Source organism: Oncorhynchus masou, chromosome 8 (genome assembly GCF_036934945.1).
Source record: "Oncorhynchus masou masou isolate Uvic2021 chromosome 8, UVic_Omas_1.1, whole genome shotgun sequence".
Classification (NCBI taxonomy): Eukaryota; Metazoa; Chordata; class Actinopteri; order Salmoniformes; family Salmonidae; genus Oncorhynchus; species Oncorhynchus masou.
In genome coordinates, this window is record NC_088219.1 from 16,503,468 (window position 1) to 16,516,511 (window position 13,044).

At 40.4% G+C, this 13,044-nt stretch overlaps 2 protein-coding genes across 2 annotated transcripts in view; both read right to left on the bottom strand.

Annotated features, from left to right (window-relative positions):
• Positions 1-1,801, bottom strand: part of LOC135544223 (ryanodine receptor 1-like) — a 94,002-nt gene extending 92,201 nt beyond the window's left edge. The window contains exon 1 of the mRNA XM_064971676.1: positions 1,754-1,801. Within this exon, the coding sequence (XP_064827748.1) occupies positions 1,754-1,801 (48 nt within the window). The remainder of the gene's footprint in view (positions 1-1,753) is intronic.
• Positions 1,802-2,393: 592 nt separating this feature from the next.
• LOC135543765 (uncharacterized) lies at positions 2,394-7,403 on the bottom strand. The gene is made up of 11 exons (XM_064971116.1): positions 7,284-7,403; positions 6,943-7,043; positions 6,708-6,804; positions 6,332-6,615; positions 6,070-6,233; positions 5,827-5,976; positions 5,627-5,698; positions 5,360-5,471; positions 5,203-5,266; positions 4,544-4,688; positions 2,394-4,337 (listed from the first exon to the last, which is right to left on the bottom strand). Exons 1-11 carry the CDS (start codon positions 7,401-7,403, stop codon positions 2,686-2,688), a joined length of 2,961 nt encoding a protein of 986 aa, XP_064827188.1. The 3' UTR covers positions 2,394-2,685.
• Positions 7,404-13,044: the final 5,641 nt, after the last annotated feature.

The following is a 13,044-nucleotide window of genomic DNA, read 5'->3' on the forward strand; positions in this document are numbered from 1 at the left end:
GAACAAACAACCACCAAAATAAAAACTAGTCAGGGAGAATCAAAAGATTCTAAAATAAATGTTATGGCATGGGGCCCCCACTGATTTAGTTCATGTTTGAGTCATTCCGATGGTTCATGCATTCTTCTTATGCTATGGCAAAATGTGTATAATTGCAGAAAATGTGCTTTAAAACTCAGCACAGATATAAAGAGGGTTTGGCTTTGAATTCAGCCCACTGCGCTTTGACTCTCCGCATCTTACAAGTCTTTCACACTGAAGTATCTGTACCATAATGCAATACATATATTTTTTAAATACAATAATTAGCTTTAAAATATATACATTTTGACTGTGGCCAAGAGAAGGACCTCAAACCTTTTTGGCCATGCCCACTAACACAGCAGTATATATAGAAAGTGCTAGTGCTCTGTGGTGAATGGCACCTATACACACAGATAAATGTCAGGTATATTTAACAGCCCATCTCTGCCTGGATTCAGTCAGGTTTGACACATCATATAAAAGCCTTGCCTGTGAAATGTAATTTGGTGTTCACGTCAGTCCAAATCCCTACTAAGGAAAATATCTGTGCCTAAAACTAAACCAAAACAGAGAGCTTGTTTCAGAAAGGTATGTTGTATACCATGCTCTTTTTCAATGTCTTGCTGTGACTGTATATTCAATGTAGCTCACTGGTATTCTTTGAGAAAGATATGTTCACTTTGAAAATAAGGCAGTGTACTGCATCTAATTCAGAACAGTGTGAATGACAAACATCAGTGCTTAGAGCTGGTGCATTTTGTTTGACTGGTGTTGTACTTTTCCCCTCCAACTAGTGGTTAGTGTATATTAATATAACAGATATGAAACACCAAACTCTGGATTCATCAGACACTTGTGATCCCTGTGAGACCCGTCAGTATCCTCGTCTCTGCTCCACTAGGTCTCCAGTGAGACATGGTGAGAGACAGTGAGAGGGTCACTCTACACTACACTGGGACAGTGGTCTGAATGGTCTAACTCTCCACAAGCAGACCAGTCTCTGGTTACTGTACTGCTGAAGATTAGTATTCAATCAGTCTAAGAACAGCTCGTAAAACACCAGAAGGAAAATGTATCACACACAATTCCTCTCCCTCATTCAGTAGCTGAACAGTGTGGAAATCAGCATCTTTATCATGCTGGTCTCAATGGTGTAAAAATGTGCTGTAGTCAATAAATTGGTGTGAAGAATGGCCTTGTCTTGACTGGGACAACAGCTCTGATGCAATGTAACCTGTCACCCCTTTCCATCATGCTGTACTCTCATTACCTGGTCTGTCAGGTAACCAATATTACTACAACAAAAACTAAAAACCCCTAAAAGCTATGCATTCTTCAAAATCTGATTTCTCATTCCATTTAATTAATCAAATAGAATTACATTTGTATGCATCTTTTGTTGACCAGTCTTAGTGTTTTTTTTTAAATTAATTACTACTGCCCAACTCCCAAACAATAACATATCAATTCCTCTGGTGTATAGATAGATAACAATACTGACAAACCCAGCAACTGTCCATGTCAATTTGGTCTTCCCAAAGTCAAAGGGAAGCCATTAACAAAAACGTTTGAAAGTTGATACATTGGACTACGAGTGACACAGAAGTGACAGATTACAGCAGGATAAGGTACCTGATTGTAGCTACACTGCAGCATGGTTTCTCTCAAAGCCTCTATCAGCTACACTCTAAACTAAATAATAGAACAGAAGGAATACAGCATCACTAACCGTACGCAAGAACTGAATCTCCTCCTCTCCATCTCCCCCTTCTGCCATCCTCTCAGAGTATTACTGATCACTCCTTGAGAGAGATGTGTAAATGCCTCTCTTTTCTCCCTGGTTGCTCCTCAGCCAGCCTTGCTGTCTCTCTCCCGCCTCTCTGCTCTCACTCCAAACCACTGCCTGTGTGTGGTGGCGTACTAAAGGAGAATGTGGGTCTGGTGTCTCTGGCTACGTTATGAGACAGTGACAGTTAACTCCTGCTCAGTGCAACATAAAAGAGGATGGATCTGTGACTACAACACAGAGATGTGTGCTTTAACTGGACAGTTTAGCTAGAAGTCCTATAGGATTGTTGTACAGTATTACCAAATACACCAGTAAACATTTGATGTGTCTGAATCTGATTTAACATAGCTACAATACGTGTAAAACACATGCATACTAAAGATGGCAGTGTTGTTGCATCAGTCCCAAAGGGATCCCCTAATGTAGGTCTGCAGAAAAAGGTTTATGAATACAAACGCATTTTAAAACCTTTGTACTTACTAAGTCAGGAGAATGACGTCAACCTCTAAACAATCAGGAAAATGCCTCTTTTACTAAGAGGGATATACTAATCTGATATGAATTAATAAATCCAAAAGGATTCAAAAAATATTATTTTATTAAAACTGAATAGATAAAGAATAAGAAAATTAAATATAGTCTGAGATATGTCAAAAGCAACTTCGGACACAATAATAACAAAACATAACAGAGACTAATAAAAACAACCTCATGAAAACATCATGAAATAAAAATGTGAGGATATAACTTGGCACAATTACATCAAGCAACAGATGCCATTCTTTGTGTGGTTTTATTTTCCCATTTTAAAACCCTAATACTCAAAACCAAAGCACTACAAACAAAGAACCACTTTGTATATCCTGTACATGTCATATCTGTAGAGGGTCCCCTGCACCAAGGTGTATATGAATGGGGTCCCCTGTGGCAATGCTAATATCATGGATAGGCCAGCGAGGCGAATCTCTGTAGCCTCTCCTGGTGGCCAGGTGACTGAACTGCAAGACTGGGGGTGGAGATAATTCCACAGGAAGAGAAGACCCATCACTCTCACTGACCCCTCTGTCGACCTCTATAAAGTCAAAAGCCGTGACAGAGGTAGGGGAGCAGTTAGCCACTAACGGAACAGTGTAGAGTTCAGTTGATGATGTTCTGTCTATCGTTGTGGAAGAGGGTATACTGGGACTGGGAGAGCATGTTTCTGTTTGAGAGAGAGGAGGGGTTAGAGGAGAAGGGATAGGAAGTTTGACTTCAGTAGTTTGGGGCTTCTGCTGTAGGGGGACCATGGTCTGAGGTAGAACATCTAAGATAGTGTCTGTCTGAGACGGTCTATCAAACTGCATTGGAACTGTAAGGTATAGCCCTTGCTCCTCCTTTGGATCACATATATTCAAGTGCATCTCCAGCAGGTCATGCAGACCTGACTCTGTGTATTGTTCCTCCAACAGGTTCAGTTGGCTTTCCCTGAGATGCAGTTGTGATTTGTTAAATTGCCCTTGGCGAGATCCCTGGTTTGGCTTTGGATTTAGTGATGGAGGAGTACACAAATACTGGAGGGTTTGCAAGGGGTTATCCTGTTGTAGTTGAGGATCTGGAGTATGTTGGATTTCATTCTGCCCCTCTTGGGCAAATTGATAAAGACTTAGAGTTGGCTTTGGTGGTGAACATAGAACTGTCTCACTGGGGCTTTGAAAAACCCCTGGCTCATCCTGCTGATCTTTAGGAGCTTGTCCTGGAAAAGATCTGGGAACACCATCGTGACTGATGGAGCGTCCAAACCGCCTTTCTCCCTGCCGACGCAGATGGACAACACTCCCCTGACCCCCCTCCCGCTGACGCTCATGCAGGACATCGTTGAGCTGGGGTTCAGGGGGTGGGGGAGAAACCCTGGGGCTGCGGAGCAGTGTTGCCAGAGCGTTGAAACGCCTGAGCTGCTCTGCTAAAGACATGAGCTGATGTGTCCTCTTAAACCTGAGTCCTGACTCTGTCATCTTCTCTTTCTTCACCAATGCTTTTTCCTCCAACTCTTCTGCTTCATCCATTCCTTTACCCAGCCCTTCATCCACCACGGTTCTGGTTCTGGCTTGTTGGGGTTCCTCCACCATAACCCTGGTGTCCTCAAATACTCCATCTTTTTTCTCTGTGTTCTCCTCCTTGTCTATTTCATCTTGAATCCTCAGTTGGTCCAATATCACCTCTGGCATACTGATGGAACGATGAGGTCGACTGGGCTTCTGACCAACCCTGTCAGACATATCCACTGTTGACAGCTTCTTACTTAGACTCATCTCTTCTTTTATCCCAACCTGCTCAGGACCCATAAATACACTGTTAGTCAGACAGCATGAAACTGTTTCCTCTACTGTCTCATTTTCCAACTTGAGCACAGAGCATGCACGTGATTCCCCATCTTCTGTCCCGGTAGGCGAGTCCAATGTCATGAGATCAAGGAAGTCATCAAGATTTTCAGCGAAGCTGTAGTTCAGCAGATCAGGTTTAGCCTCCATCTCATTCCCCACTAGAACTGAATACAGATAAAATGTCACATTGAGTATTTAAATGAGTAACGTGTGGATACATGGTATTTTCCTACTAGCACTGATTTAGCTGATAAGTATGTTTTTCCTCAATAAAGAAGTTATGACTTTGAGTCACTCTGGATAAGAGCATCTGCTAAATGTCTAAAATCTCAATGTAACGGACATAAAAAATAAAAAAAACTATCCAAACCTCGTCCAGGGCCATCAATCATTTTGACAGGAATCCTGTACCGTTCAGCCTCAGAGCTGGATGCTTCAATCATACCATCAGATACCGTCCTACTGCCCATGATCCAATTCTCAGTGTCCTTCTCAATGGGTGTGGGGGAAGGGTTCTGTGAATAAAGTCACAGGGAAGTTAAACAATAGAGTGGGGTGTCAAAAGACATAACGGGAACTATGCGAAGTGTGTTAGAACAGGAGAGTGAAGAGCGCCAGGCTTACAGGGCTGCTCCAGCTTGGCATGTTGAAGAATCTGAGCGATCTCCTTCGATGAGCCTTGTCATCTTGCACCGGATGCCTTCAGGAAATATACACAGTCGGTCACCTCGTCGGCCACGAAAACAAGGCAATAGAAAAAAAGGGTTAAATATAGGATGTTTAAGATTTACTTGTTTGACGTTTTATGATATTTTTTGTGATTCCTCCTCTTCTCTGAGGCACTGAGAGTGACAGACAGCTCCTGCTCCCTACTGCCCTCCCCTACACTCAGGACAGAGGTGTGAGTACTGAAAGGGCTTTGGCCGACTACCGACTCGGAGTCTACTCGGACAGTCAAAACATAGAACTTGTCATACCGTACCTTATTCGACTGACTAAAAGCTATATTGCAGTACAGGCTACAAATACATCACCATTTGAATGTAGTTTGCTGATGGATTGGTTGTCTTTTCTTAGGTCATGGATAGAGCGTCTGTATATGGAGAAGGATGGTATTAGCTCCATGTAAAGCATTTAAAACAGAATCTGAAGTGGTTCATCTATATAAAAAAATATATATATGTACCTTTTTTTAGCAGAGCCCTCTACATCAGGGACAGTATCTCCGCTCGATTTTCGTTTGGATGTGACTGGTGATTGAGGTATGGTGTGGTGAGATGTCTTTGTATTTTGCCAGCCTGTGGGGTCAAGGTTATAAAGTCAGGGGCAACACACCTATTGGCTATTACTAACGACTAGATCATTTCGACATAACTTTTTCAAAGCATCAGAACTAAGCAACCAGTTACTAAGCAGCAAAAAGCATGTCTTTACCACAACATTATGCACGTACCGTCTGTGGGGTGTGAAGGGCCAGTGTGTGTGCGGCCTGTCTTGAATTTACTGAGAGCATCCACAAATATCTCTGGAGAGATCAAGCAAAAAAGAAGAAGAAGAAGAATTCTGAACTGAATTCATGAATTGACAGCAGTGTATTCTTAAATTACTCTCACAGTATGAACCTCAAGACCTCGTCATTGCCTAAACTCTCACCTCCAACACTGCGCCTCCTTTGACGTCTTAAACTTCTATACACACCAAGTCCTGCCCTCTCCTGAAATCTCCCTCCGTCAACTGGGGGTGTAGTGGATTCACCCGACTCTGCTACAGTTGCCATGTCCATAATAGAAGGGGGAACGACACCTTGTGGACGTATAGAGGATTGAAATCGGTGTCAACATTAAATCAAACACCCGTCATCAGCTACTAAACAAATGTATAGTTATCAGAACATACCAATACGATCTGCATGTGTTATGAGTGTCTTGATTACTGCTGCTTGTCTATCCAGTTGTCTCTCTGTGCCTGCGGTCAGTTTAGAGCCCCCAGCTGGACAATGTAGCAAATTAGGTGCAATCACAAGGGCCAGATTGCCAACTTCCATACGATTCTCTTCACATCTAGTGAAAAGGAGGGATCGGAGATGGAGAAACTTGGTGGAGAATAGAGGAACAACGCAGATGAAAGGAAAAGTAATCATGAAATTCTGGAGACAAACCTTTGAGCCGTCTGTCTCAGGAAAGTGCAGAAGTATCGGAGGGCCCGTGAATGAGAAAGAGGGAACAGGGCTGTAAGAAGAAGAGTGACTCCATCTTTACCCTGCTCCTGGCCCCCCTCCTCCTCTAAGCCCTGTGCACAGCACAGTGGCACCTGTAGATCCATAGGGATGAGGGGAGAGGGCAACTCCCGTAAGAACTGCTTCACAAGAGACGCCACATCACAGGACTGCAGAGTGGCTGAATGTGGCAGAGAAAAGACTGGCTCCCCCTGCTCCAGGTCAGCCTGTTATGAGGTGGTAGATGGTCAACATAGAAAAGATACTCATTGGGGTAAGAATGTGGATTTTCCTGCACATCTCTCCTGTGCAATCTTACCTTCAAAGCACGGATCCGACTCAATGACCCCGTCTTTCGAAACAGCCCTTCAGTATGAAGATGCTGGGATAAAAATTCACAGGCATCCACCAAGAACCTAAATTGGAATAGTTAGATCACTCAATTGTAAGTATGCCATGACCAGTTGTTCATTGTTTAAAATATATTCTGGATACAATCACATCTCCCAGTTCTGATTGTATTTAAAGCTAAAATACAACTCAAGTTTACATACTTTGGCACTGTCCCACTCATATCAGTTAAATGGCACTGGGGCAGCAAGATCAGGTCCCGGCCAAAGGCAAATTGAGATTGGTTCTCCTGAAAGACATCCATCTACAGATCATAGAGGTACTATAAATGCTTTCTACAACAATCACACAATATTGGTAGTTTGCAACTTATGATTAATAGATTTGAATATTCAAGAAATGTGACCTTGGGAGTAATCATCACTCAACAAGTAATCAACATGTCTAAGGTGGCGCATATTGTCTGTGTAGACAACAAACTTTATTGAAGCATTGAGGTTAACCGTTCAGGGAACATTATGTTCATGTTTGTTACCGGTCTGACAGGGCCACTCGTGTATGGCCCATTGAAGAAGTTCTTCCAATTTTTCACGCGAACTCCAGATGCTTTCAAAGCATGTATCACCGCCACCACGCGCAGACGGTCGTCCATGGGGTTTGGCATTGGTAGATCCAGTTCGGCTGTGTAAAAAAAAAAAAAACAGTTTAAAGTAATGGCCTTTGAAAACGACATCACTGTACAAAACCGAGGCTGGGACAAGCTATGGAAACAATTTGCACGAAACTACAATGGACCTCAAATCCATTGACTTTGCTCAAATCACTTACAAAACTTAAATGTGGACAGCTACGTAGAAAAATTATGTAGCCGATGTTGCACTTCTTTGATCGTCTCATCCTACCGCCACTGGGGGAATTCGATTATCTGGCCCGGGTTACACCGGTGAAAGGAGTTTACACCGGGTAAAAAAAAATATTAGTTTTGTTACGGGACTGCCTACCGGGTGTGAGCCAAGTACCGCGTTCAAAGCCCACGGCGAAATCGGCTCAAACATAGAAGAGGCGAAGCAAGAGGGATAACTGCCCAAAATCTGTCTTCAGCAGGTGGCGTGTTTTTGTATGGAGGCCAATGTGTCGAATTTGGTTAACAAAAAAAATGTTAATAGTTTATTTGCTACGTGTGGTTTATTTGATCGATTAGAAGTTTCGAAATGCTCATGTTGCTATGAGTGTACTGATATAGTAGGACACGTGCATCCCAGCAATTTTGAGAAAAAAACACTTTATATCGGAGTTGTTCCTGTTGTTGTCAGGTTTATCTGCCTCTCATTGGCTAGATTCGAATGGTCCCACCTGGTCTTGCTCCTCCGACTGCCTAAAACATTTATTTTAATTGTTATTTACTGGTCAATATAATGGATCACCTGTGGCTCAACACAAAAGACATGTAGCCTAGGCTAGATTAAGCACCTTGATGGAAAAAACATGTTTTATTATTCTGAACGGTGCATCATACTGCCTTGTTGACAACATGATAAAGCGGCACCGATTACTGTTCAATTTGAGGTCGCTCCTCCCTCACCGTTTTTGTTTTTGCCCGTTCAGGTCACGGGCCATATACGGTGCACCGTGACTCAGGTTAATATAACTCCCTCAATGATGTATATAAACCCTGGATTGCTTATGATATAAATTGGCCTATGAGAAACTTTAACAGTGACTATGCTAGAATTTCTCAGAAGAAGCGATCCTCACATGACTTGCTCAAATTACTTACAGATCTTAAATTTCGACAGGTAAGTTGAAAAATAATGGAGCCGATGTTGTTGCACGTCTTTGATCCTCTCATCCCGCCGCCATCAACATTTGATGATACTTCCGGTCACCTGTGCCTAAAAAAAAGGTGTGATGGGCAGGGTTCAGAGATGCTTGTCTGTACCACTGATAGGGGGACTCCCTACTCACAGACCATAGGGCCATTTACATTGATATCAAAATATTTACCCCTGATACTAACCTTGGCCGAGCATCCTACTGGAAGCTAAATAGCTCATCATTAAATAATGATATAGTTAAATTTGAGGTTAAAGATCTGCTCTCACGCTTTTGGGAAAGGGCTTGTGAAGAAAAATCTTATTGCAAGAACTGGGAGCTCTTTAAATGTGAGATGTCCAAATACCCTAGAAAATATGGTAGTAATTTTGTTAAGACCAGAAGAGCTGAGGAGGAAAAGGTGATCATTAAGATAACTTCCCTTTCTCAGAGGTCCCCAGCCGGCCTCGGGGGAGGAGAAGATGGAACTAATTGAGTTACAAAATAAACTGGATAATATATAAAGATTAAAAGCAGAAGGAGCCTTTATTAGATCTAGGGAAAAATGGATTGAGGAGGAGAACAGAATTCATCCTATTTCTTTAGACTTGAGAAATTTCACTCTAAAAATAACACTATCCATAAATTAAACATTGTTATTACAGATTACCAAAAATCAATCACTAAATACTGTAGCAATTTTTACAGAAAATTGTATAGCTTTATGTACTGTCAGGAATCCACAGATATGTTTTTTAATTCACTGAATAATGTTCACTCTATCAGTGATATAGAGTCTAAACAGTGTGATGAACCCATCAAAGTTGAAGAGATTATATAGTCTATCAAACATCTAAAGAACAATAAATCACCAGGTGTTGATGGAATTTACGTCAGAATTTTACAAATTATTTTCTGAACAAGTAGCTCCCTTCCTATTTTAAGTCTTTTTAGAGAGTATTAAAAACAATGTTCTCCCTCCTATAATGAGTCAGGGGTTAATAACACTGATACCTAAGCCTAAAAAATAAGTGCTGCTCATCGATAACTGGCATCCAATTTGTCTTCTTAATAATGACTATAAGATATTAGCATTACTACTTGCAAAAATAATTAAAGAAGTCCTGGATGCAATCATTGATGAAACACAGTCTGGCTTCATGAGGAGCAGACATATTTCTAACAATGTCAGACTAGTATTAGACATACTTGACTACTCAGACCTAATAACTGAGGATAGCTTCATATTATTTTTAGATTTTTATAAAGCATTTGACACAGTAGAGCATCAGTTTCTCTTCCACTCTCTTGAGAGACTTGGCTTTGGGAAATGTTTCTGTAAGGCTATTAAGACTCTCTATGCAAATGTTAACAGCTCTATCAAATTGAAATATAGCACCTCACCTAGATTTGAGTTAAAGAGAGGAATTAGGCAAGGTTGTCCTATCTCTCCGTACCTGTTTTTATTAATCACCCAACTTCTTGCAAATTCTTTAAATAATAGTCCTGTACAAGGTATTTCCATAGCTGGTAAAGAAATTATTATAAGCCAGCTGGCTGATGATACTACACTTTTTCTGAAAGACGCTAACCAAATTCCCATATCGATCAATGTGATACAATCCTTTTCCAAAGCGTCTGGTCTATATCTTAACATTAATAAATGTGAACTCATAGCTGTCAAAGATTGTGTGACACCTTCATATTATGGTATTCCAGTAAAAGAAGAACTTACATATTTAGGCATAACCATTACAAAGGATCAGAAGTCTAGAGGCTTACTAAATTTGAACCCTCTTATTAAAAATACCCAGAAGAAGCTAAATCAATGGCTACAGAGGGACTTATCTTTAAAAGGTAGAGTCCTAATAACCAAGGCCGAGGGTATCTCTAGACTAACATATGGTGCTCCATCTTTATATTTTGACAGTAAAATAAGCAAGGAGATAGACCAGATGCTTTTCAACTTTCTTTGGAGAAACCCTACCCATTACATTAGGAAAACTGTTGAGAATGGTGGTCTGAATTTTCTGGACTTTACTACTTTAAATAATACTTTGCAGATCAATTGGATAAAACAATTCCTAAGAAGACCACTTCTATCTGGAATTTTATTCCTCATCATGTCTTCTCTACTTTTCTCTACTCTCTCTTCTCTACCTTCATGTTGTTTTGCAATTATAATATTGACAACATTCCAATGAAACTTTCTGCTTTTCATCGACAGGTTTTCTGATCATGGTCCTTAATTTATTAACACAATTTTTCTCCACACAGATATTATATATGGAATAATCGGGATAGTGTATCAAAATACTTCTTTGTTTTTAGAATATTGTTCCGAAATAATATCCCATTGGTGAGACAACTGGTAAATGCAGAGGGTCTTTTACTCAGTTATAAGGAATTCTTATCACTTTACAAGGTCCCTGTAACACCTAAAGATTTTGCAATTGTTTTAGATGCCATTCCCTCAGGTGTTGCTCTGTTATTCAGGAACATGTCAAGAACTGATCCTCAGAGCCTGCCTTCTATTGACCCTGTTGACTCATCAGTAGGAAAGATTTGTTTGTCTTTTGGTCCATTCAACAACAGAGCAATACAAACCTTTTTTCAGCAGGATGTTGTATACCTTATGTCATGCCTTATTGGAATGGATTTATTGATAATATCTGTTGGAAAAAAGATTGGATGTTGCCACACACTTACCTACTTGTTAACTAAAATTAAGGAAGTTTCCTTTAAAATTATTCATAAATATTATCCTGCCAACCACTATATGAAGACATTTAAGGAAAACATCAACTCAAATTGCTCCTTTTGTAATGACCACCCAGAAACAGTGTTGCATCTTTTTTGGCATTGTATTCATGTAAGAAAACTGTGGCAAGACATCAGTAGGTTTATAATTGAACACATCTATGAAGACTTTACACTATTGTGGCGAGATGTACTGTTTGGATTCTTTACATAAGAGAAATAAGATGAAACATTTTTATGTAATTAATTTCATTATTCTTTTGGCCAAATTTCATATACACAAATGTAAATTTACAAACAAAAACCCCCACAATTTCTTACCCTACAAAAAGAAATTGAACTGTATTTTAAGACAGTTAAATACTCTACTAACAAAAAAGCTGTTAGAATTGTAAGTGTATGTATGGCTTGTGTAATTGTAATGTGATATTGTACCCCCTAGCGCGATTGTCCATTGTATATAATCTATATATACTTGTGTTCCCTCGTGCACTTTCTGTATTGATTTGTTGTTAATAAAAAGTAAAAATATATTTTAAAAAACAAAGAGGGGGCGCTCACGATGGCGACATGAGAGGGTGTAACATTTCTTGCTGAGGAACCATTTCAGGGTTTTCTCACAAAGTTTATAGTTTTAGACTGCAGTTGAAATGTGTTTGTTTTTTCCACAAAAAAATGATATCTAACCATACAATTGAGCTATTTTGAATAATTTTGTAATTAATCAAACCATTGAAATATATTTTTGACGATTTCCAACGAATAAGCTAGCTATCGAAAAGTTTCAGCGTGTGTAACGTTAGTTAAGTTAGCCTGCTAACGTCTTCATAGCTTGTAGCATGGAATCAGGACATGACCAGACTGTTGCTGAGATAATGGATGTTGAAACTTCCAAGGAGAATAGAGGCATTGTTGAAACTCACTCATATATATTAGCAGTGTAAAAAAGTGGGGTGAATGTGATTCATACCGAATACCCCAACCAAGGAGCAACTTCCAAAGCAGCTGAGAAGTGAACCATCACTGAGCCAGCTACAGGACAACACCGTCCGCATCCTCACGGCTAAAATCAATGAGTGCAGATGACATCATGGATTTGGTGTAAAAGAACACTATCAGCATCGTTAACCTGAAGAAATGGATTGGTTTTCAATGCTGAGGAAGTCAAAACTGAAGCAGCAGAACGCAACATTGAAAATTCAGTTTGCCAACAGGAGAAGAAACTCACTGAAATGGAGTCAAAGGTTAACAAGAATGACCGGTATAAGTCGGAGAAGGAATCTTCGAATTTATGGAATAGCAGAAAAATCTGACGAGAACATCAAAGCAAAAGTGAAGGACATTTGCAGGGCAATAGTCCAGCAGGAGGAGCGAAGTGTTGTTGCAGGTTCTCCGGATGTAGTGCACAGCAGGGTAGGCTGGGAGATGGGGAAAACAACCTGCCACCACGACCAGTGATCATGAGATTCATCTCCAGGACAGCGAGGGATATGACATGGAAAAGTGCAAAGAAAAATGACTATTTAAAGAAGAACAACCTGAGGATCTGACTGCATTTCACAAAGAAGCTCGGAATCGTCTGTGGCAAATGATTGAGAGAGTAAGGAAGGAAGAGATATGTGCATACTTTGCGGGAGCCAAGGCTTTTGATAATTGAAGGGAAATTCACGCTGACGCCTAGCTTGTTGACTGCTGGATTTATTTAAGTGAGATGTGCAGGAGTTTTATTTGCA